This window comes from Dermacentor variabilis, chromosome 6 (assembly GCF_050947875.1).
Source record: "Dermacentor variabilis isolate Ectoservices chromosome 6, ASM5094787v1, whole genome shotgun sequence".
Taxonomy (NCBI): Eukaryota; Metazoa; Arthropoda; class Arachnida; order Ixodida; family Ixodidae; genus Dermacentor; species Dermacentor variabilis.
In genome coordinates this window covers 118,440,192-118,461,181 of record NC_134573.1, presented here as the reverse complement: position 1 = coordinate 118,461,181, position 20,990 = coordinate 118,440,192, and the positions used below count along the sequence as shown (strand labels likewise).

At 45.8% G+C, this 20,990-nt stretch overlaps 1 protein-coding gene across 1 annotated transcript; it reads right to left on the bottom strand.

The window, feature by feature from the left end:
- Window positions 1-5,958: 5,958 nt before the first annotated feature.
- mRpL19 (mitochondrial ribosomal protein L19) lies at window positions 5,959-20,303 on the bottom strand. The gene is made up of 6 exons (XM_075695626.1): window positions 20,235-20,303; window positions 19,950-20,064; window positions 18,904-19,028; window positions 15,308-15,442; window positions 10,202-10,389; window positions 5,959-6,654 (listed from the first exon to the last, which is right to left on the bottom strand). Exons 1-6 carry the CDS (start codon window positions 20,287-20,289, stop codon window positions 6,382-6,384), a joined length of 891 nt encoding a protein of 296 aa, XP_075551741.1. The 5' UTR covers window positions 20,290-20,303; the 3' UTR covers window positions 5,959-6,381.
- Window positions 20,304-20,990: the final 687 nt, after the last annotated feature.

Below are 20,990 nucleotides of genomic sequence, written 5' to 3'. Positions count from 1 at the left end.
CACGTGATGCTATTAGGCCAATATATATAGCGACGCGGCGTCGGCCAGAGCGCGCCAGGAGGCGGCATTCTTCAAAGCGTGGTGCTATACTTTACGAAGTTTAAGGGGTTTTACCAACCACTTTCCTCCTCCTGCGCTCGGCGCGAACTCGATGGTGGCACCGCCCATGCTAGCCCTGCCGTAGCAGACGACGGCTAAAACGCTACCGGGGATATCCGCGGAATAGTTCGTTCGAGCCCTGCGGAGCAGTTTTTTCAATCGAGATCTTGCTTCGTCAGTCGGTAACGGGCCTTAAGAATATGTCGTGTTGGAATTGCGGAAGAAATAGATAAAATGACCATTATTTAAGGCGTAAAGCAAGCGCACGTTGAGAGTTCGTGTAGCTGAAACACGACGCATGCACGCGGTGTGCTCAAACACGCACGTAATTACCAGACTTGCAGGTTTTGACAGCGTGTACGTGGTTTCGTAGGTTCACAAACAGTGCATATGACGCGTGCGATACCATAAATACCATACGATACCATACGCATAAATATGTTAACGTTAAGCAGTAAAAATGTTAATCCTTATCAGCGGCCCTGCGGTCCTTCGCGGCATTTCTCGGCCATTATAGTGCTGCACACAAGACGTGCGAGTAGCCGTTGCTCATGCCTCCAATATTGAGACGCGTCCGGCAGCAGCCGGGATAGAGGCGAAATGCAAGAGGCCCGTGGAGAGATTCCTCGTTGGTGTTCCGTAATTATCATCGCACGGGCGCGGTATGTTGCAGCAGTCGCGGAGCGCTTCATTCGTTGCGGGTTGCTTTGGTAATCGCGACGACAGATTTTTTATTTGTTTACAAGTACTGCTCTAGGAGGGCACATGTAAGGTAAGGAGGGCACATCCAGAGGCCTCTGGAGAGCACGTGACATTACAAGTGTTCCCGTTGCCGCTTTGGTGCCCGAAATAATGACACGTTGTTACAACTAGTTAACAAAATGTAATAAAAAAATACAATCACTCCGAGGCGCCAACTTCTGGCGCAGCGCTACCGCGCCCGCGCGAGAATTACGAAACGCCAACGAGGAATTTACCGGACCACGTACAACTACGATCAAAGTTCACGTTAAACATCACAAGGCGACCTAAGTAAAGTTATCCAGAGCCATCCACTACGAACTCTCTCATAGCTTTAGTCGCTTCGGGATGTTAAAAACGTTAATCACTACAAACCAGATGAATACACGCAATGCGAAGCTAAACGACTGCATCCGGAAATCATAGCAAAAACGTCGAGAATGTGCAAACTTCTGGCTGAGCTCAAAATATAACATGAATAAAGTCGCTTTTATGTCACAGGCCAGCTGCAGATGCGTACACTTTCGCCGCAAGCCGGAACTACATGAAACAAAGAGAGCACATTCGAACAAAAGTCAACTTAAACGCGCTAGAAGCACGCACAGCATGAACACACACACTTTTTCGAAGCGGCAGGCGTGAACTAGGCTGAAAAGAAGAGGTTGTGAGGAACCGTGGCACTTCACAAAGCCCTGCGTTTTTTGCCACTCCCTCGAAGTCAGCCCGCCCGATCCACACTTTGTGCGTTGCGCTCGCCGGATGGTAAGAAGCCTTTTGACGTCGCTGTGTCGGTTGCGGCAACCGAAGGCGCAGCAGCACGGCATCACAATTACGTTCTCGTACCTAACAACTCGATTTGTTCCGCTAACGCACTCGATCAGTCCGTTTACGCGTACTTTCGTCGCGCAGGGCCTACAATGGCGGTCGGAGCAGGGTGGAAAGAAAAAAATATACAAAAGCGCGGCGCCTGCTTCCACATGACACAGATTGGCCAATGGGGGAGCGGGGGAGGCTGGGGCGACAGGAGGCGTGGAGGAGGAACGCCGGGGAGAGCGGGGTGGCGGTAAGATCTAAGAATGGCGCTACTTTTGGAAAGTTGAGGGCCTTTACTGCCACCGAAGCGGCGGAGATGCCGAGGCCGGTCTAAACTCCGAATGCGATAACGTTAGGGGCTCCGTGTCGCAGGAAATCCGGCGTCGGCATCCAGCATGGGACATCGTTTCGGCAAAAGGAATTTTGAACCACGCAGGCCCTCCACGTATCACAAGGAAGTTATTGAACTAATTGAATTTCTCAAAGTAAAATACGCCAGAAAAATTGCAAAGTACTACTTACACACAACCTACAGACATGATGGCGTCGGATTGTAGTTTGAATATAGGAGAAAACATAATTCTGTTACGTGAAAAAAAGAACACAAGCCCCTTTTCCAACGTTTCTACCATTCATAGAGCAGCCATTGCCTCAGAGAATTGTGCGCAAAGACCAGAAAGCAGCGCACCTGGTTCTTTGCAACACTTCCAGATGGCGCTCGCCTCCGCCGCGGCGATCGGAAGATTGGTGCAAGTAGGGAAAAGACAAACAACGGAAGGCATACAAAAACAAAGTTCACAATAGGGGAGGAGGAGGAATAAACTTTATTTGTGCACAGCAGATTTGAGACCTAGGCCTCTACCTAAATGACGGCCTCGAGCCCTTGGGCACTGGCGGCATCTTCGGCCTGCTGGATTGTTATGCTGTTTGTTATGCTGATGTTATGCTGTTTTGTTATGGGAATTTATCGTGTTTCTTCCCTTTTGCTTTTTAACATAGGCAGGATATTAGGCAATATAACAAGAGCTTGGTGGCGTAACCCACTGCCCCATTCCAAATGGGATGCTCCCCCCCATAGCATCCATCCTTCCGTTCCAAAGGGGATGCTGATAGCATCCATCCATCCATCCATCGCGGCCCATGCAAAAAGGCTGCATTTCTACCAGAAATCTCACCTTTGTGCATAGCGTTCTCCGCCAGTGTTTCCTGGTAAATATTATGGTTACATAAGCTGCAGTTGTCAGGAAGCATGAGAAGCAGTCAGGGATCTTTGAATGGTATTGCATTCCACTTTTAAAGATGAAGCTTTATCCATATTTTTTATTGTGGCCCCAAAGGGCCCTATGTTTCATTATTGCTGGATTACGCTTCCCTTTTATTTTCAAATTACCTCGGTGAGTGCTTGAGGAAGCCTTTCCTTCGTTTATGTATACGTCAAGGTATTTATATTGTTTGACTATGGGTATGACTTGCTGTTGAATTGACACGCGTAGTGAGTCGTCTTTTCACTAAGGATTATAATTCCCGATTTCTCTTAGCTAAATTAAAGGCTTACAATTGTTGTTGCGTTGCCACACATATTCACATATTGGCCAGTGTTTGTAAATCTCTTGGACTGTCTGCTAGTAGCACTATGTCGTCCGCATACATGAGTACGGAGACTTTTTGTTGCACCATTTGTCCATTACGCATGTATGAGAAATCAGATCCTAATTGACTGTTTTCCAGTTATCTTTGTATGCCCTTAACGTAAAGCGTGAACAACAATGGAGAGAGAGAGCATCCTTGCTTCAGCCCTTGATGAATTTCCACCATTACAATTTCCGCGTTCGTATACAATATTTACTTTGGTCTCTATAGAGATATATCTCCCTTAGCAGCTCCACGAAATCGTCATATATGCCTTTGTCATCTATGACACGCACTACTCTGGTGTCATTTCGTAGCCACCTTAGCTATACTATGCTTTTCTTCTCCCGCTTTCGCCACACCCCTCTCCACTTTCCGCCTCATGGTTCCGTTGCACCCTCTTCCTCCGCTTTCCTCCTTGCGTTTTCTTTGCAATCATGGTCTTTCACCTCGTGCTGGGCTCCGCATTCGCTTTCATCCTTCACTGTGCTCGGTCGCTTTGGTTACGACGAATAATGCCGACGCTTGCCACAGGAACAGGCACTCTAAAAGAATGATGAGAATCGACCCACACAAGTCCAAGTTATCGGTCAGAGGAAATCCAAAATACAAGCGAAATGAGTATTATCCTTGATTTGAGCTTTCGTGCACATCTCTCTCCCATGACGTCATATGGTGGCATTAGAGGTGGTGCGCCATGGTTGCCAACCTGCTCAGTCTGTCGATAACGTTTCCATGGCCTCTGCTATCAGACAGAGTGCGGGATAATCTCGGTGGCCATGGCATCACTTGCTCGTGTTCCCTAGTTAAACGGCACAACCCAGGGGATTGGCCATAAATCGGGCAGTGAAGAAACTGTTATCAATTTCTTTTTTACAGCTGTTACGTTTCGCCTACGACGCGCGGTTTAGCCGGCGCGGCTGCAACAAAGCGGCAGACATTTTGGCCCGTTCGGCGTCGCCGCTACGCCTCCCCGCCAAGCGCGTCCAGGCATGTTCCGATGCCACGTGTCTTCATGTGCGTGTGTGAGTGTATGTGCATATTGGTGCCCACGCTTGTCGAAGCGCGGCAGCCCGGGAGAGGAGCTCCCAACAACTGTGAAGCGAGGGGGTCTGACAGGCGCCGACACGACAGTGTGAGCCACCTTCCCCTCCCCATTGTGCCCGACCGGCGGCGACACGACAGTGTGAGCCACCTTCTCCTCCCCATTGTGCCCGACCGGCGGCGACACGAGTGTGAGCCACCTTCCCCTCCCCATTGTGCCCGACCGGCGGCGACACGACAGTGTGAGCCACCTTCTCCTCCCCATTGTGCCCGACCGGCGGCGACACGAGTGTGAGCCACCTTCTCCTCCCCATTGTGCCCGACCGGCGGCGACGCGACAGTATGCGTCACCTTATCCCATTGTTCCCGAGCGGCACAGTCACGTGCTCGTCTATAGAGGGGTTCCTTCTTGCCCTCAACTGCGAGAGTATAAAAGCAGCTGCCCCCGGACGCCAAGAGAGGGCTCCGATTTCTTCTGTTGAGTAAAGTGCACTCCCGTCTCTCTACTTCGGTCAACCTGACCGCCAACTCTTTGTGATGTTAGAATAAACAAGTTGTTTTGTTGTTACCAGTCGACTCATGCTTTGCCGGGACCTTCGGATGCTTCCAGTTGTACCCCAGGCCGCCAGGCCAACGCTACCCTTGGGGCTTGCGACCCAGGTGCAACAACGGGCGTCAGCGCCGAGTTCCCAACAACTCGTACCAGCGGTACGACTACAACACAGCGAAGCTGTTAGCCTCTAGTTCGTCTGGATTTTTCATGTCCGTCAGAAAAAAAAAAGGAGAGAACAGAAAAAAGAAGTGCATATCTCCTTTGGAATCGGGTATACAACACACAGCTCAGTATTCATTTCAACAAAGAAAAGCACAAAACAAGTGTCAAAACTGCATGATGGATGATAAGGCACCTGTGAACAATGCAAGGCACATTCTTTTTCCCTGCATGTGTTTCCCGGTAAAGATTACGGTTGCATAAGCTGCTCCGGTGGGAAAGGGGCAACAGCAGCATACGAATCAGCGAGTGACGTCACCAAACTTCATATATAATAGGGAGATCTGCCTAGCAACTCATTCAGTTCATTGCAAGACGGCTATGGGTAGACCACGCAAAGACTCCCAAAAGAGCAGCGTGAATGCGATGAGAGTCGAAGAGTGCAAAATCTTAATGCTCAACAACCGTGTTGTGCTAAGGCTAGGCTGAACAATAGAACATTTCATGTCCCCATCGATGGCATTTGAGCGTTTTTCTAACAGCTTTGCCGGCCATCCATTTTCGCAGGGTTGGGATGGCGAGTCATTCCTTTTTTAATGGTTACACCTTCCATGAGGCGGCTGTTCGTGTGCCAAAGTGCCCAGCATGTTATGCGCTGTTCCCGTGGTTGCAACCCCCTTGCTCATGGCTCCGCAATACTTAAATTGGTTATAAAATGCAATGCCGTAGCATTTTTTCGCAGCAATCACAATACAGTGCGAATGTAAACCACACATAAAATTTTTGACCAATCATCACAGCGGGACTCCCGCCTGTGAAGCGAGGCGATGCCATCGGTGCTGCTCAAAAGTCACTGCAAGACCCCTTTAGGGGGTTCTAAACAGCAAGATAAGGTAGCAAGAATTACAAGTGACAGACAGTGAAAACCTCTCTCTTTCATTTATTTAATGAACACTACATAAAAGTACTGCACTTACTGCAATATACAGCATCCTAACCACTTGTACAAATGTCGTCACTACAACACACAGTGTAGAACACTGAGAAAGGCATGCCTATGTACAGACCAAGCTACATCAGTATGACTGATTGGTGCATAGGTCCAAACTTAGCCAGAAATTTACGAGCACAAGAAAAAAAAGAAACACAGCAGGGAGCACTAGCATACGACGGGGCTCGCAAATATTCTGACCTTCTGCATGGCCAGCAGCAGAATGCAGTAACATCTTTAAAAGCCAGCATCCAGATAAGTTTGTATCAAATGTCAAATGCCCTAATATATGTGATGACAGACAAGAGATGTGACTGTTGCATTAACGGCAACCAGTCTCTTCTTGTGTTGATCAAGTCTTGGGCTTCTGAAGCAGTGTACGCCGTCGCTCGCGTTTCTGTACATCCTCGACAGTTTCCCGGTGATGTTCCACCTGCTCCCATATGGGCAGCTGGTCTTCCTCGGTGATGACCTCACGGTACTGCTTCATCAGGTCATAGCGCTCCCATGGCGTCGCCACGGCAGCTGCTTTGTCATAGAATTTCTGCGGCAAGCCCAGATCCTGTACGCCTTTCAGGTTCTGCCTCTCCCAGCGCTCTAGCCATGGCCGTGGCTTCAGCTTCACCTGTGCAGAGAGAAAGAGAATTAGAGTGAAAAAAAGATCTACACTGATGAAAGCAGTACTTGGGCTTTTGGAGCAGCTTCTGGAGCAGAAATATACGCTTTCAGAGCAGAGAAATTTGCTGTTTGGAGCAAGAACAAAAAAATGCTTTGGAGCATTAACTTACTGCTCTGGTGCAAAGGGGAAGCTCTGTATAAGCTAGTGCTTTCTGAAACATTCTATTCAATATGTATTATACTAAGAAGCAAGTACTTTTTCTTCAACTTGCTCTTCCATATTATTGTTGTTAAATATGAAGATGAAGATAAGCACAAACTTAATCCTAATTTGAAGTTAATTCTGAATTTCAATAGAGAGTTTCGTAAATTTTTTTTTTCATCGCAAGGAATTGAGCCACCTGCAGTGTAGATAGCCTATCACACGTTCATGTACGTAGAACGCACGGTCACAGCTACTAAATTGCAGTGTGTATGTCATCAACATGCCTATATGTGTTAATGAATTTCTGCACACGAAATAAAATGTAAAGTTGGTACAGAGTTGAGTGATCAGATGGCCGTGACCAACAGCTAAGATTGTGCGGGCCTGAAAAAAATCGGCATCATTGTATGGAGGGGTACCTCGCCAATCCCATATCACCCAGCCCAGGCGATCACTTCTATCGCTGCTCATGGCGACAAAGAAATCTGTTACATTTTGTTTTTCACATGAAGTAGTACCTAATAGAACAACATTAGATCAAATGTGCGAGTGTTTAATAAAGCAGAACCTAGTAATAAACCACAGGCATGATTGCCAGCACAATCGGACACCATTTTGTCTCGCAGATGAAAAGCAAACATGTATCAGTGAGGCAGCTTGGGTGGCTTGCAGGTATACTATGTTTTATTTGCTATTCCCACTGACAAAACTGAGTAATCCAGTTCATTTAAGTCCATGTTAATCGTGCAGTAAAAAATAAGCCCACTATGATGAGCTGTGGCCAGATTGCAGGCGCCGTCGGTCGTCATTATTTCAGTGGTCAACGAGATAGGCCCATTGTTTCGTTCGGCTGTATTTCCATGGGGGCAAAATGCAAGAACACGCATTGGGTGCATGTCAAAGAAGCCCCAGGTAGTCAAAATTAATATGGAGTTCTATACTCCAATCAAATTGTGGCTTCGGCATCTCCCCCCCGCCCAAAAAGCGCAAGCGGGGGCAGTGAATGTGGGCGGAACCTATGCCATGGTGCTCTTGGGCCTAGAATACTATAGAATACATTGATGGTGCCTATCGTATGCGAACATGATTAGGTCTATACGTTGTAGCTGTGATGCTGTGATGTAAAGCGTGAGAGGGTGAGTTGCGAAGAAGGGCGGCTTGATGCACGGTGCTTTCCTGTGCATGCAAAACATGTATTTCCAATTTGGAGCAGCTGCAAGTTGGCGCAGGCCTGCCGCAACAGCTGCCATAAACAACAATTTTGCGCAGCATGTGGCAGGATTTCCTTCATGACGCAGTTTGGCATAATTGGTGCAGCACTTGTATCACTGTATCTAGAAAGATCTATACAGTCGCTGACTGATTTTTCGGACTCCAAAAATTCGGACATACTCGATTATTCGGTCTGCTTCGCAACACCGCCCCATTCTCCCCATAGACCATAATGTATAACAACTGCCGAAAGTTTGGGCACCTTGCAACCTCTCGTCTGATTTTTCGGACACTCCTTGAGCCAACTCGATCGAGAGCATAATTACCATAATGAGCATAATGTACCGACTCTGACCAGTGCATGGTTCGACTTGCTGAACGACATTTTTGTTTTGAACAGAGCCTCCTTGCTGCCCCATGAAGTGGCGCTAGTGCAAATCCCCGCTCATCATCATCGTTTCTACCTGGTTCGATAGAGTGGCTACAGCAGTTCTGGTCTCAGCTTAGTAAGCCATGCCAAGACAATCCAGCAGCTGATTTGTTTCTTTCTTCGTGCCCGACGCTGTGAGTAGGCCACGTTCTTCGTTTGTGCGACTGGTGTTGGCGTGACGGCATGGTGGTGTTTGCTTTGTGTGCTGTGTCGAGGTTGTGGTGATCCAACACATCCTACGGAAACATCGCGGCAAGTGTCTAATGGCGTTGACAGTGCCCGCGCAGATTGCACTGGGGAAGGCCGGCAAGTGGGTGCCGAGAGGCCTAGGATTTGTCGCTTTCTGATGTGCTCCCTACTGACGCCGAAAATGTTCTGCTGAGACCTGCGCAGTGGTTGCATTGCGATTCCAGACACTGTCTCATTTGACAGTTTCACAGGTGCTGACACTGCTGTACTAACACGCGCAGAACTCCATGACGGCGAGATCATTCGTCAATTTTCTGCTGCACCGCCGGACGATGACTCTGAGTCGGAAGATGACGCATCATGTACTGCCGTCGCAAGCAGAGCGCGTACAAGCAGTGACTGTGCTTTCAGCAGCCTATAGTGACCTTACGATCCTCTCCGAGATTCAGGCTTATCTGATTGTGCGTAAACGGAACAGCTTGCAATGGCGCATTCATGATTTCTTAAAGACTACTGCCGTGCCCGAATAAGTGCATGGAAACAAAGAATTTTTCTTTTCTCTTAATCTTTTTCGGACATTTCCGCAGCCCCGTGAGGTCCGAATAAACGGTCGGCGACTGTATATATACAGGGTGGTATACTGGTATGGCTCAGCTAGAATTCCGAATCTGCAGCAGACACGCATTGCATAGCAGGCTCAGAAACTGCAGGAATGAAGTACCGTTTAATTGGAAGACAGCCCTGTGTGCCGAGGACAGCCTAGAATTAGGAGGTGTTATAAAATGGGGAAACTTGCTGTTATAGGCAGGAGTCAGCTGACGCAGGATGGAGATCGTAGGAAGGGAGGATTGAGTTTAGACAGATTTAGTTTAGTGTACGCTATGCCATTGCGTATGCTATAATATAGTGGGTCATTATTGCGCATACGCAGAACGCTAAATGACCCATAGCGTACAGCGTACACACAATATGTCTCCGATTTAGCGTTAGCATCATTGCGTGGTTTGCGTAGCTTCGGTTAAAACATGGCGGTGGTCCCGGCTGCGCGCTTTGATTTGGATTTGGCGTTGCTTTTGTAAAATTCAATTTTTTAGTAGCAAATGACTGTATAAATGGCTTTCGCTTAGTCTCAGGCCACTTTGACGGCGGCGTATTATGGATAACCTTGTGGAGTTGTCGAGGTTGCTTCTCGTTTAGAAAGAGTCAAAGCATAATGAAAGAAACATTTGAGATGCCAGCGCCACCTATCACTGCAGTCGGGAGATAGCCACAACGACGATATGGCCTCTGAGATCCGAAGATCTTGCAGGGCAACTGTAACAAACCTGCACTGCTTAGCGTACGCTATACTATAACTGTCTTTTACTTGATCTGGGGAGCTTTAATGTGTCCTTAAAGTGCGACATTCAAATGTTTTGCATTCCATCCTCGTTGTAACACAGGCATCACAGCTACGATTGAACTCATGGCCTCATGCTTAGCAGCATAATACCACTGAGCCACTGCTGCGGATATTACCTTCAGAGTGTTTATTGGCACAGCTGTTCCCTCACTGTGCGTCTGAGGCTCCATGTCAAAGGGAAATGTGCTGTATTCAAGCAGGGCATCTCGCAGGTAGCGCAGGTGCTCATCCAAGCGTTTCTCCAGTCGCAAAACTTCAATTTTGAGCAGGAGGGGGCAGTACAGGTCGTACATGATCTCCACACCTGCAAGAGCAAGGGCCACAGGCTTATAGATATTCACCGGGCCGTGCAGAGGGTACTAAAAAAAAAAAGAGTCACAGGAAGCCCGAACGTTGCTGTGTTCTGGTCTGCTCTTCTAATCTCTCCAGCATGCCAGAAAACAATTGCCATGCTTATGGAAGGCTCTAGGCACGCATTTTCTTACAGTATTACTTAGAGGAAAAAATTGGTGCTGCGCTGCTGTTGTATGCACAGAAATGTTGGGATATTGTTGGCTTTGAATTGGTGTCATTCTCAGAGAGCCAGGACACCTTGAAGGCAGGCCTGGCTGGCACCATGTTGTCTGCTATAATGGTTCATTCTCTACTAAAACAGTACATTAAAGAGCCATCTTTAATATTACACAAAAAACGTTTTGCATTCCATCATGGGGACTTGTGCTTGGATGCACAACTATATGAAATGTAAAAAGTGCTAGCAGGCTGCTAAAGTTGGAGGACAGACAACAAGGTCTGGGCTCGCTGTACTGTAGTCTGTTTTTGTTTTTCCTCGTTACACTTCTTTGAAAGATATAGTACAGGTAAAGTTTTTTATGAAGTTTTCGTTTTAAGCCGGCTTTAACTGTGCAACCATGACCACGTTTCAGGCCAAGCCGCATTTGAGGCAAAGCCTAGCACATTCACATAGTGGCATTCCCGAGGCAGCACAGCACCCGGTAGGGCACTTGTATATACCGTATTCTTAGGCTTATAACCCACACCAGAAATTCAATGAACTTACCAGTAAGGTCGGGGTACAGGTTACATGCAAATTTCACCTTGAGGTGTGGCTTCATGGCAATGCATGTCACACTGCCGTGGAGCTAGAACTCAAGGCAAGGTTCGCCGCCATTTGAAGTTTCGTTATCTTCTAGGGAACACCACTCTTACCGCAACCCTTGCGTGGTAAATCTGTTTCCGCGCCGCTCCCTCGGTCTGTGCAATGCAATTTGCAATATGGCGGATAGCCAAACTATAACTGAGAATAAAAACAGGAACAGCGCAACACAGGACGAGCGAGTAAACAGGACAGAGCGCTGACTAGCAACCAAATGCTTTATTTGCAGAAGCAGCACATAAATACATCATGAAGGTGACATAAAGAATAGAAAAAGAAGGATAAGAAGGATAAGTGTCAGCCACAAAGATAATCAATTTCTTTTGTTGAGAACGAGAGGGATACAGAGCTGATGCACGCGTCGCCACTTCTGAATATACAATATGCTTCAAAGATTTCCCGCGCACGCTTTTCACTATATCTGCCGATTACTTTGCACTTGTTAAAGATCGGGGTGCAACCACATGTCTTACAGTGCACAGCTAGATGACTGTACAGGTTGAAGCGGCATGATGTTGAGTGAAGCGGCATGCTTGCGCAGGCGATCATTAATGCACCTCCCCGTTTGCCCGATATAGCAACGTTTACAATCAAGCGGGATTCTATAGACGACCTGCGTTGTACAGTTAACAAAGCCCTGAACATGATTCTTATAGCAGCTTTTGCACGCGACAGTATCCTCCCTATTGACTATTTTGCACAACCCTCTCAGTTTATTAGGGGCATTGCACACCACCCTCACTCCTGCCTTGGCCGCAATTCTCATGATGTTATGGGAAACACGGTGTACATAAGGAATGACGGCAAGCCTAGATCTGGAAGGCGGTGACTGCAAAGTTTGTTTTTCGGCATTCTTTAACTCTTTTACAAGGTCACCAGCAACACTGCACAAAACGCTGGTCGGGTAGCCTGCTGATGTTAGTCTGTTGACTTGCGCTGAGAAGCTCTGTTCAACAGAGTGCTTGCACGAGTGCTTCAAAGCAGCTCATAAACATGCCTTAGCGATGCCTTGTTTTACGAGTTTGGAGTGAGCAGACGGGAGAAGCCCTTTCTTTGAGCAAGGCGAGTAGCTCCAGCACACATGATGCGGTTTAAAAACAATCTCAATGTCTAAAAACCTTAAACGGTCATTAGTGGGCTCTTCCGTTGTTAATGTAAAATCCTTCATAATCGCACTGAAGGCGTCAATAATTGTCATGGAGGTTAACTTCGTGTCACAAGGGTCAACTGGATAAAATACTAAAAAGTCGTCTACATAGCGAAATATTCTTATGGTTGTCAGCTGTAGGCGAGTGAGTAAGCTCCTGTCATAGCGTGCCAACAAAAGGTCACTAAGTATGGGTGCCAAACATGAACATATACACACACCCTGCTTTTGAATTAAAACCTTATTGTCATAACAAACGAATGTGGATTTTAGGTAGTAAGTGAGCATTTCCATGAAGCAAGAAAGGGCTTCTCCCGTTTTAGTCTGCTCACTCCAAACTCGTAAAACGAGGCATGCACGAGCATGCCGCTTCACTAAAAGGAAACCCGTACAGACATCTAGCTGCGCACCATAACACGTGTGGTTGCACACCGATCTTTAACAAGTGCGAAGTAATCGGCAGATATAGTGAAAAGCGTACGTGGGAAATCTTTGAAGCATATTGTATATTCAGAAGTGGCGACGCGTGCGTCAGCTCTGCATCCCTCTTGCTCTCAACAAAAGAAATTGATTACCTTCATGGCTTACACTTATCCTTCTTTTTCTATTCTTTATGTCACCTTCATGATGTATTTATGTGCTGCTTCTGCAAATAAAGCATTTGGTTGCTAGTCAGCGCTCTGTCCTGTTTATCACTCGTCCTGTGTTGCGCTGTTCCTGTTTTTATTCTAAAGATGAACCAACCAGCCCCATTGAACACACTGCTATAATTGAGATTTTCGGCTCTGTCGTGTTTCTTCTGCCCACACGGTCATCCTCTGTTGCATGAATGCTAACTGTAAAGTTATCCGATTCACATCACATGTGACGTGACTGATTCGTCAGTGGTCACATCCATCGTATGAATCTAGCTTAATTCAGCATCGCGAAAGAGGGGGGAGCGGAGCCACTGGTAGAAGAAACGACAGGGAGATGTCCGCTAAATGAGACTGTTTTTGCAAAGATTTGAATGTTGTGTGCAATTATTTTCAAGGGTTATAGGCAGAAAAATATGGTACAATGACGCCAGACTTACCTCTAGATAATATTGTAAGAAACTCTGGCTCCAGGTATGCTAAGGTAGTCCGAATATTTATTAATTTATTTGTATGTGGTGCTGCCACATTGTATTGGGACAAGGCAGGCATAGACGAGAAAGAGCGAATAATAAATGGAAACACAGAGAAGTTGGCAATGCTATCCAGATTGCAATGCTATCCAGTTTGCTACCCTGAGCTGGAGGAGGAAAAAACATTAGTAAAAGAATATATTGCACTTTAAGAAATAATAAAGGTAAAACATGATAAGGCAATTCCTTCTCGAATAAATTGTATGGCAGCTGTAGTGTGTCTAATAATATGCTCCACAGTTTGATCGATATTAGAAAAAAGGAGGAGGAAAAGAAATATATAGAATGGTGCAAGCGAGGCATCAACAGCTTGATGGGCAAGTATATGAAAAGAGACACATGTTGAATGGCTAAGGAAATGGGTGAGTCAGTATGAATTTCCTTGTTAGCAATTTTATGAAAAACGGAGAGGCACTCACATGTGTGTCTGTGTTCAAGCAAATCTAGTGATAATATTTACGCAGGAGAGTAAGACAAAAAGGACCAGTCACAGCAATGATAAAAACTTTACCACTTAAGTCTAAACCATTTTTCTTAAAGAAAGTTCAGTGACATTTGCTCACAGTGTGAAATAATGTTGCTTCAATAACCAATGGTAAGAATAGGGTCTGTGTTTTGCAAATGTTTAGCGGACTGTGCTATACTGAAGTTCCACTGTACTTGGCTTGTTTCTATTTGCACATGCAACAGCATTTCTAGACCTCACACCCTACAAAAGTGCATGGAATTGTTGCTTCCTTACAGACAAAACTGCTGCGGGCCAATTTATGCCAATGGGATAGTAGAGCAAATGCCCCAGAAAGGCGTTGGTTCTGGGTTCTATTCCCAGACCAGGACGAATTTTTGCTCAACTGTGAAGCTTTCTTACTGAGAAACCCATTTGTGTTTGCTTTGTAGCTTCATGCGACAGTCGAGTGCATGACAATTTTTCCCTTCCAATATGGAGACTGCCTCACTTGGCGCCGCATTGATCGTCGCTCACTGAGCTTGCCTAAGGAGCTTTCATACACTCGCAGTAGGGGCGCATGAGCGTACAAAGGCGCCGTATTCTCAACACCACAGTCATCATGACGTGATCCATTATTCCCATGACTCACCGTCATTATTTGCACTCCCTTGCCTCTGTCTTTCATGTTCACATGTTTAGCATAGTGGGTTTTTGTATGAGCTGTGCTTCATTGTGTACATGATTTATTGAAGAGGGTGGATGGGAAGTAGGCCATGCCTGTGGTAACCGTAAAGTGACCTCGACACTTGCTAGCAAGACCAGTCCAGCGGTGACTTGGGGTAGTTTGTTGTAGACTCCAATATGGAGGGGAGCATGACATTGACTGGGACAATATCATTTGTGCGAATAGCATCGTCTGCGAAGTGCACAGTGCTAGCACTACTGAAGAATTGAATTGAACTCCAAGGAGTAATTTCTTGTGTGTCAGCAGCGCAGCAATGGGGCGTAGGTGTAGACAAAATCGTGTTGCCACCAATTTCCATTGTGAAGAAGAAGAAGAACTGCTGCCATGTGTTGTGATGTCGTGCACACTTCCCCTCATGTCTTTTTAATCAACGGGTGATGGTGTGTGCTTTGTGGCTCTCTGTGAAATGTGGCATGCGGACCCACAGCAGCATTTCCTTCATCTGGGTGCTCTCATTTCAGCGGCAGGGTGGGCTATTACCATGCACCTCGTTTTGGCTCATGAAAAACGGGTGCAGCGTGATTCATTATAAGTGAGCTTGGCTGTAAGTGATCTCACCTTGATTGTCGATAACATTTCGCAGCGTAAATCGGTGCCGCATGCCAATACCGGCACGCATGATGCAGATTCCAACAAAGCGGTTCTGCTTGCCAGGAGCATTGTTGTCCGAGACTGTGACTGCCAGTATGGAGCCTGGGTAGCAATCAGGAAATAGCACACGACATTGCAGGCAATGATACACAGTGGATATGACTGGATAACGATGGAAAATGTAGGCCCCAAAATGCAGTCAGATTAACTTATGCACGATGACAACTTAGAAGTACTCACAAGCTTAGCCCATAACAACTAATACTGCCTGAGCGACTAAAGGAGACTTACTTATTTGGTGTATTTAGCATGGTAAAGCAACAATGGTGCTATAATAGATGCCATAGTGGGAAGGGAGGGGGGGGCGAAGAGGGGATTGTATAAATTTTGACCATCTGGCAGTGGTTAGCATTCCATTTCCATCTTAGTACACAATCATTTTCGCATACAGCACCCACATGAATGCAGCAGCGATGGTTGGGAATCAAATGCGCAACCTTGCACACAGTTAATAATAAAAAAGAAAGGGTCACTGCGGCAGGTACTATGACCTTGCTATGTAAAAATACACATTTCTGCATTTGTTACATATCGGAAAACCATCATACTTAACAGGACAATAAAGGAAAATATTAAGTGAACATGCACTATTAAAATACCCTTCCAGAAACCTTGCAATGATGTTTGTCTCACACAGAAAAAGAAAGGAGAGAGAGAGAGAGAGAGAGAGAGAGAGAGAGAGAGAGAGAGAGAGAGAGAGAGAGAGAGAGAGAGAGAGAGAGAGAGAGAGAGAGAGAGAGAGAGAGACTTAATTTAGGAAAAAATTGCATCTGATGGGTCTGCCTATCACTAGTGCAATTCAAATCATCCGTCCACTAGTGGGGAGTGGCAATGTTGAATATGCCATCACCACCCTTTACTGCAGTTTGTAAGTAAAACAGTGCCCAACAGCTGGCGCTGCGGTTTTTTGAGCAAAACGCAGAAGTGTGGCCAGAAATGGACCCACTACAGTGGAAAGCAAAAGGCAAAGCATGTGCAGAATCGTGTGCACAATGTTTGAAGCTCGTCCTGATAAACCTCACTGAAGACCTTGACAACAACACATTGGCTCGTGATGCTGGGCTCCATTTCAGCAATTTAAGCTGTGAAGAGCATGACATGCTACTGAGGACTTGCACTGATGGTGTGGCATTCTCTGCTACTTGTAGTTTGTGCGAGTCTTGCGAGCCAGCAAAATGAGTGCAGCACTACGTGATAACGAAACTATTAAAACTTGAAAGTGCCGGCAGCGCAGAGTCAAGTGAAAACAAAACCTTCGACCACCTGCATTGTTGTCAAAGGTAACATCAACAAGTTCTTTTTTCTAAGAATTGAATAGAAGCAGACAAGTAGCATTTTCTTCCCTTTTACAATGTAATGCAATCATAATTTTATTATGAGTGATTGAATAAAGTGATAGTTATGAGGGGTTTCTATGTCACCAAGATATTATTTGAATGTCTCAGGCGAGTCTTAAATCATGCCTTACATTTACATCAATTTCTCAATTACCAAAGCTCCATTCATATTATTGACACGCAAGATGTTCTCTAGCATTAAGCTATCACTTAAGCTTGACTTATTTGCCTTTAGTGTGCCTTTACATAATTTGTAGCACTTAATGTTATATTATGTTTATGGGCCTCTCTATAAGGAACAAAAGGAGGCTCCATTAAAGGGGACTTGCATTAATGGGCCGCTCACAAGGCACCACTGCAAATTCTGGTTACACACTGGAAATTGTGAGCACTGTGCAGGGAGTGTCATAGCATACGAAATTTTCAAATTGGTTCATTATTAGTGAAGAAAGGAGAAATTAATCTGTAGCATTGCCATGTTGGCAGGAAGCGAGTTTCACTGACAATGTAGGCACTCTCTTTTTTTGCATTGACTAGCATCTGCAACTGACTTCTCTTCCCAGCCTTCCACGCATACTGGAGCTGAGGAACCGTGTCACATTTATGTCACGAAGTCCGCCTTTTTTTTTTTATCTCTCCCTCTTTTTGCTGTGCAGAACGCTCTCAGTAGCAGCACTGAGCATTTCGCATTGTACTTTTAAGAGAGTCACGTGCCACTATCGGTGGTATTGTAGGCAATGTGTCTTGCGTTGAGGCATTCGTGCATGCCACTTTGACTGTCTGGCTGGAAGTGCAGTTTCTTTGAGAGGAAGGGCACGTGGGCTTCTGTACTAAGCTTCAACTGTTTTCGTGCTGTGCAACCATTTGATGCTCTGCTGACATGAATGGCAATGTGCAATCTACACTTAGTGCTTGCCTGTTTGCAATGGCCAAAACTTGCGAGGGGCCCTTTAATGTGTGCAGTGGGGCAAACTGTATTCAGTGATAGAGAAAATCGCAAAGAATATTGAATGCACATTTTACTGTTAGGTTATAAGCAGTCTCATGATCCAAACGTTGCCGTGTAGTATTCGACACTAGCCAGACTCATGTAACCTCCACAGCCTGCCAAGGTTGTGAACAAAAAAATTAGGGGACATCTGTGCTACTGCAGCAGCTATGCATCATAGTCATCGTACAGTATGGCTTATATGGGCCAAGACACCCTGAAGATGTGCCTGGCTTGCCGTGTTCTGTACGCCACATTTCCTCATTCTTTGCTAAAGCAGTGTGTAAAATGCTAAAGTTTCTTTGTTATCACATATAGCCATTTTTTTAATTTACTGCAACTTGTGCTAGGTCACGCAACTATGTTGAATGTGAACACTACTGGTGAGGTATTCTGTAAGAGTCCACTTACTGGACATGTCCATTGTGTCTGGTGCTGAAGCGCTGATTGACTGTGGCACCTTGCTGCTACAGATGCACAGCCCAGCCCAGCCAATCAGAACTTCAAACAGCAGATGAAATGGACATGTCCACTAGGTGGACTCTTACAGAATACCTCCCCTGGTGGCCATAAAAATTAGAAGAAAAATTATAAGGTTAACACTCACTGTGTGCCAGCCTCAATTGTCAGTTTCTGTTGTCTTCACTTGCCTGTTGCATTAAATGTGAGCAAGCAATAACGCACAATGTGTTACAGGCAAACAAAGACAGCGTGATGGCTTAATTAACACAAAACAAAAATTAAATTATGGGGTTCCACGTGCCAAAACCACTTTCTGATTATGAGGCACGCCGTAGTGGAGGGCTCCAGAAATTTCGGCCACCTGGGGTTCTTTAACGTGCACCTGAATCTAAGTACACAGGTGTTTTCGCATTTCGCCCCCATCGAAATGGGGCCGCCGTGGCCGGGATTAGATCCCGCGACCTCGTGCTCAGCAGCCCAACACCATACCCACTGAGCAACCACGGCGGGTTACACATTTTTAAGCCAAGTCACGTTTGAGACAAGCCTTGCACAACCACACCCTGGCCTCACTGTGGTGGCACAGCAACCATTAGGAAACTTGCACAGATGACAGCCCCAGTATTCCTGCTATGAAATATTGCAAGGTACTCTATGCAAATACACCAAGACACAAGCAGTTTTGGAGCACTGACAAAAGCAGAAAGGCCTCTTACCGACGTAGAATTCTGGGATCTCAATGACTGATCTCCGGTTGAGCATGTCTTTCCTCTCCAGTTTCTCCCTAATGGGATTTCTCAGACTGAAGTCTCTGTCTGGAAGGAACTCCGGATAGATGAACCTGACGATGGAGACACGCAGAGAAGAAATGAGCAGGCTGCTGATGTATTCTGGTGTGCACATCACCATCACGTCACAATTTTTTGTTATTCCAGATGTGCAGATGCGATCTTAGCCCCATCATGAGGACTACAAATAAAAAGAAGCTTGGCGTATTTGTAAATCACGCCATACATACAGCTGACAGCCATCGCGGCAAGAAAATGTTTATTTTGTGTTCATTGGATGTCAGACCACAGTTATTGTAATAAACGCGTGTTAACAACACATTTATGTGTTTCGTGCTGCTCTTTAAAGGCCGGTTTAACTCCAGCAACCTTTTGTCGCGTGCAGTCATGATTTCCAAGGTTACAAAAAGCGCTCCAGAATCGCGTTTCTCTTGTCTTTGGAACTTTTGTGATTTCGCACGTACTATTTACTGTGTCGATTCGTCTCGGTAACACGATGGTGCACGCATCCAACGCTGGTCCACTATGTGACCAGATTATCAGAGCTGTCAGTCTTTCGTGGAAACATAGTTTTGTAATGTATTTTCCCCCCACTCTAAATATCCTTTTTGCTGTACTTTTCTTCTATACCTCTCCCTCAATGCTGGCCGCCATTCAGTTGCCAGCAGACTCATCTCAGAGAAAGTTACAGAGCGGCAAGAGGGAACTTTCGCTTTGAATAACATTTTTTAAAAATTTTCTAATCAATGAACCTGTTACTACCGACTATTTCTCTATAATCTTTTCGCAGCGATGCTCAGCGTTAGCATAGCGTGTAGTTATTATAGTGTGCCGAAACTAGAGGCGCAGCGTACGTTTGTGTTGCAGGCCAATGCATGCCCCTAGTTTGAAATCAAGAGTAATATAGGTTATATCTATTTTTTGAATGACCCTCGTGCTACCACGGTGCACAATAATGCGGAATATTCGCTTGCCTGTAGTCTACAAGCTTGTCGGGTAACTTGCTACGATTTCGCCTGTCGACGACAACATTCTCTGCTGGTGCGTCGGACGGCTCAGGTGACTGCACAGCGAGAAACCTGCAAGAGGCTGCAAAACCATTCGGCAAACAGCCATTAGCAGTAGAGCTTTTCAGGCGTTTACCAAACAAACAAGTAAAGGATAGCCTCACGAAATTGATCGATGCAGTTAGACTCTTATTCAAAGTAAACGTCACCGAATAAACTCAGTACATGGGTCTAAGAAATCTGCCAACATACGTTTTTGGAGGTACGCACGCCTGCAGAAACTCATGAACACCCTGGACGCCGCCATGTTTGATACTGTTTCTAAAACGAGAAACGGAAGATAAACAAATTTAAGGCAATATACAGCCTGATTTTTCTTAAATATTGTAAAAAAGTGATTTATTGCTTACTTTTGCAATATTGTTACTTAAATTTTGCGCAAAGTTGCACTTTTTGATTTTCACGTAATCATCCTCGGCGCCACGACGTCATGACACACACACTACGCTGAGAAACGAAACCGAAACTTGCACTAGGTGTCACTAGATTTTCAGCTTTCCTAAGCAAAACATATCTTGGGACTTTAGCTTGAATCACTGCACTTAAGATATGCCCATGTGTCTCTGTTACATTGTGTCTATTGCATTTAGCTATCAGGGAGAAAACCTACGAGCGGCATCGCGCTAGTAGCGCTATTTATAACATGCTGGCGTCGTCTGCTTCCGACATGGCTTCCGAGGTCTGCTCAGCGCTCGCGCCGCATTTTTGGAAGGCACATTACGCTTTTATTGTTTGTGAATGCGCAAATTCCCGAAAATAAAGTAATAAAAAAATGCTGATGTTATGTATTTAAATAGGGCGTTAGAGTGCCGTACGGGGTCACGAATATTTCCCTGCACGTGTTCGAAAAAAAGTTTTGCGCTATTCTTGCTCCAGTTTTGCAGGACGATCGCATTTTGACGCCGACTTCGTTTAGTAAAACACTTGGCACAGTTAATTGCCTGGTTT

Bases quoted from the DNA above. Each gene is read 5' to 3' on its own strand.
- mRpL19 (XM_075695626.1), bottom strand. From the start codon at position 20,289: ATGGCGGCGTCCAGGGTGTTCATGAGTTTCTGCAGGCGTGCGTACCTC. The intron at 20,065-20,234 runs GTATGTTGGCAG...ATGGTTTTGCAG, and splicing joins GCGTGCGTACCTCCAAAAAC to CCTCTTGCAGGTTTCTCGCT. The intron at 19,029-19,949 runs GCAAGCGAATAT...CTCCATCGTCAG, and splicing joins GACAAGCTTGTAGACTACAG to GTTCATCTATCCGGAGTTCC.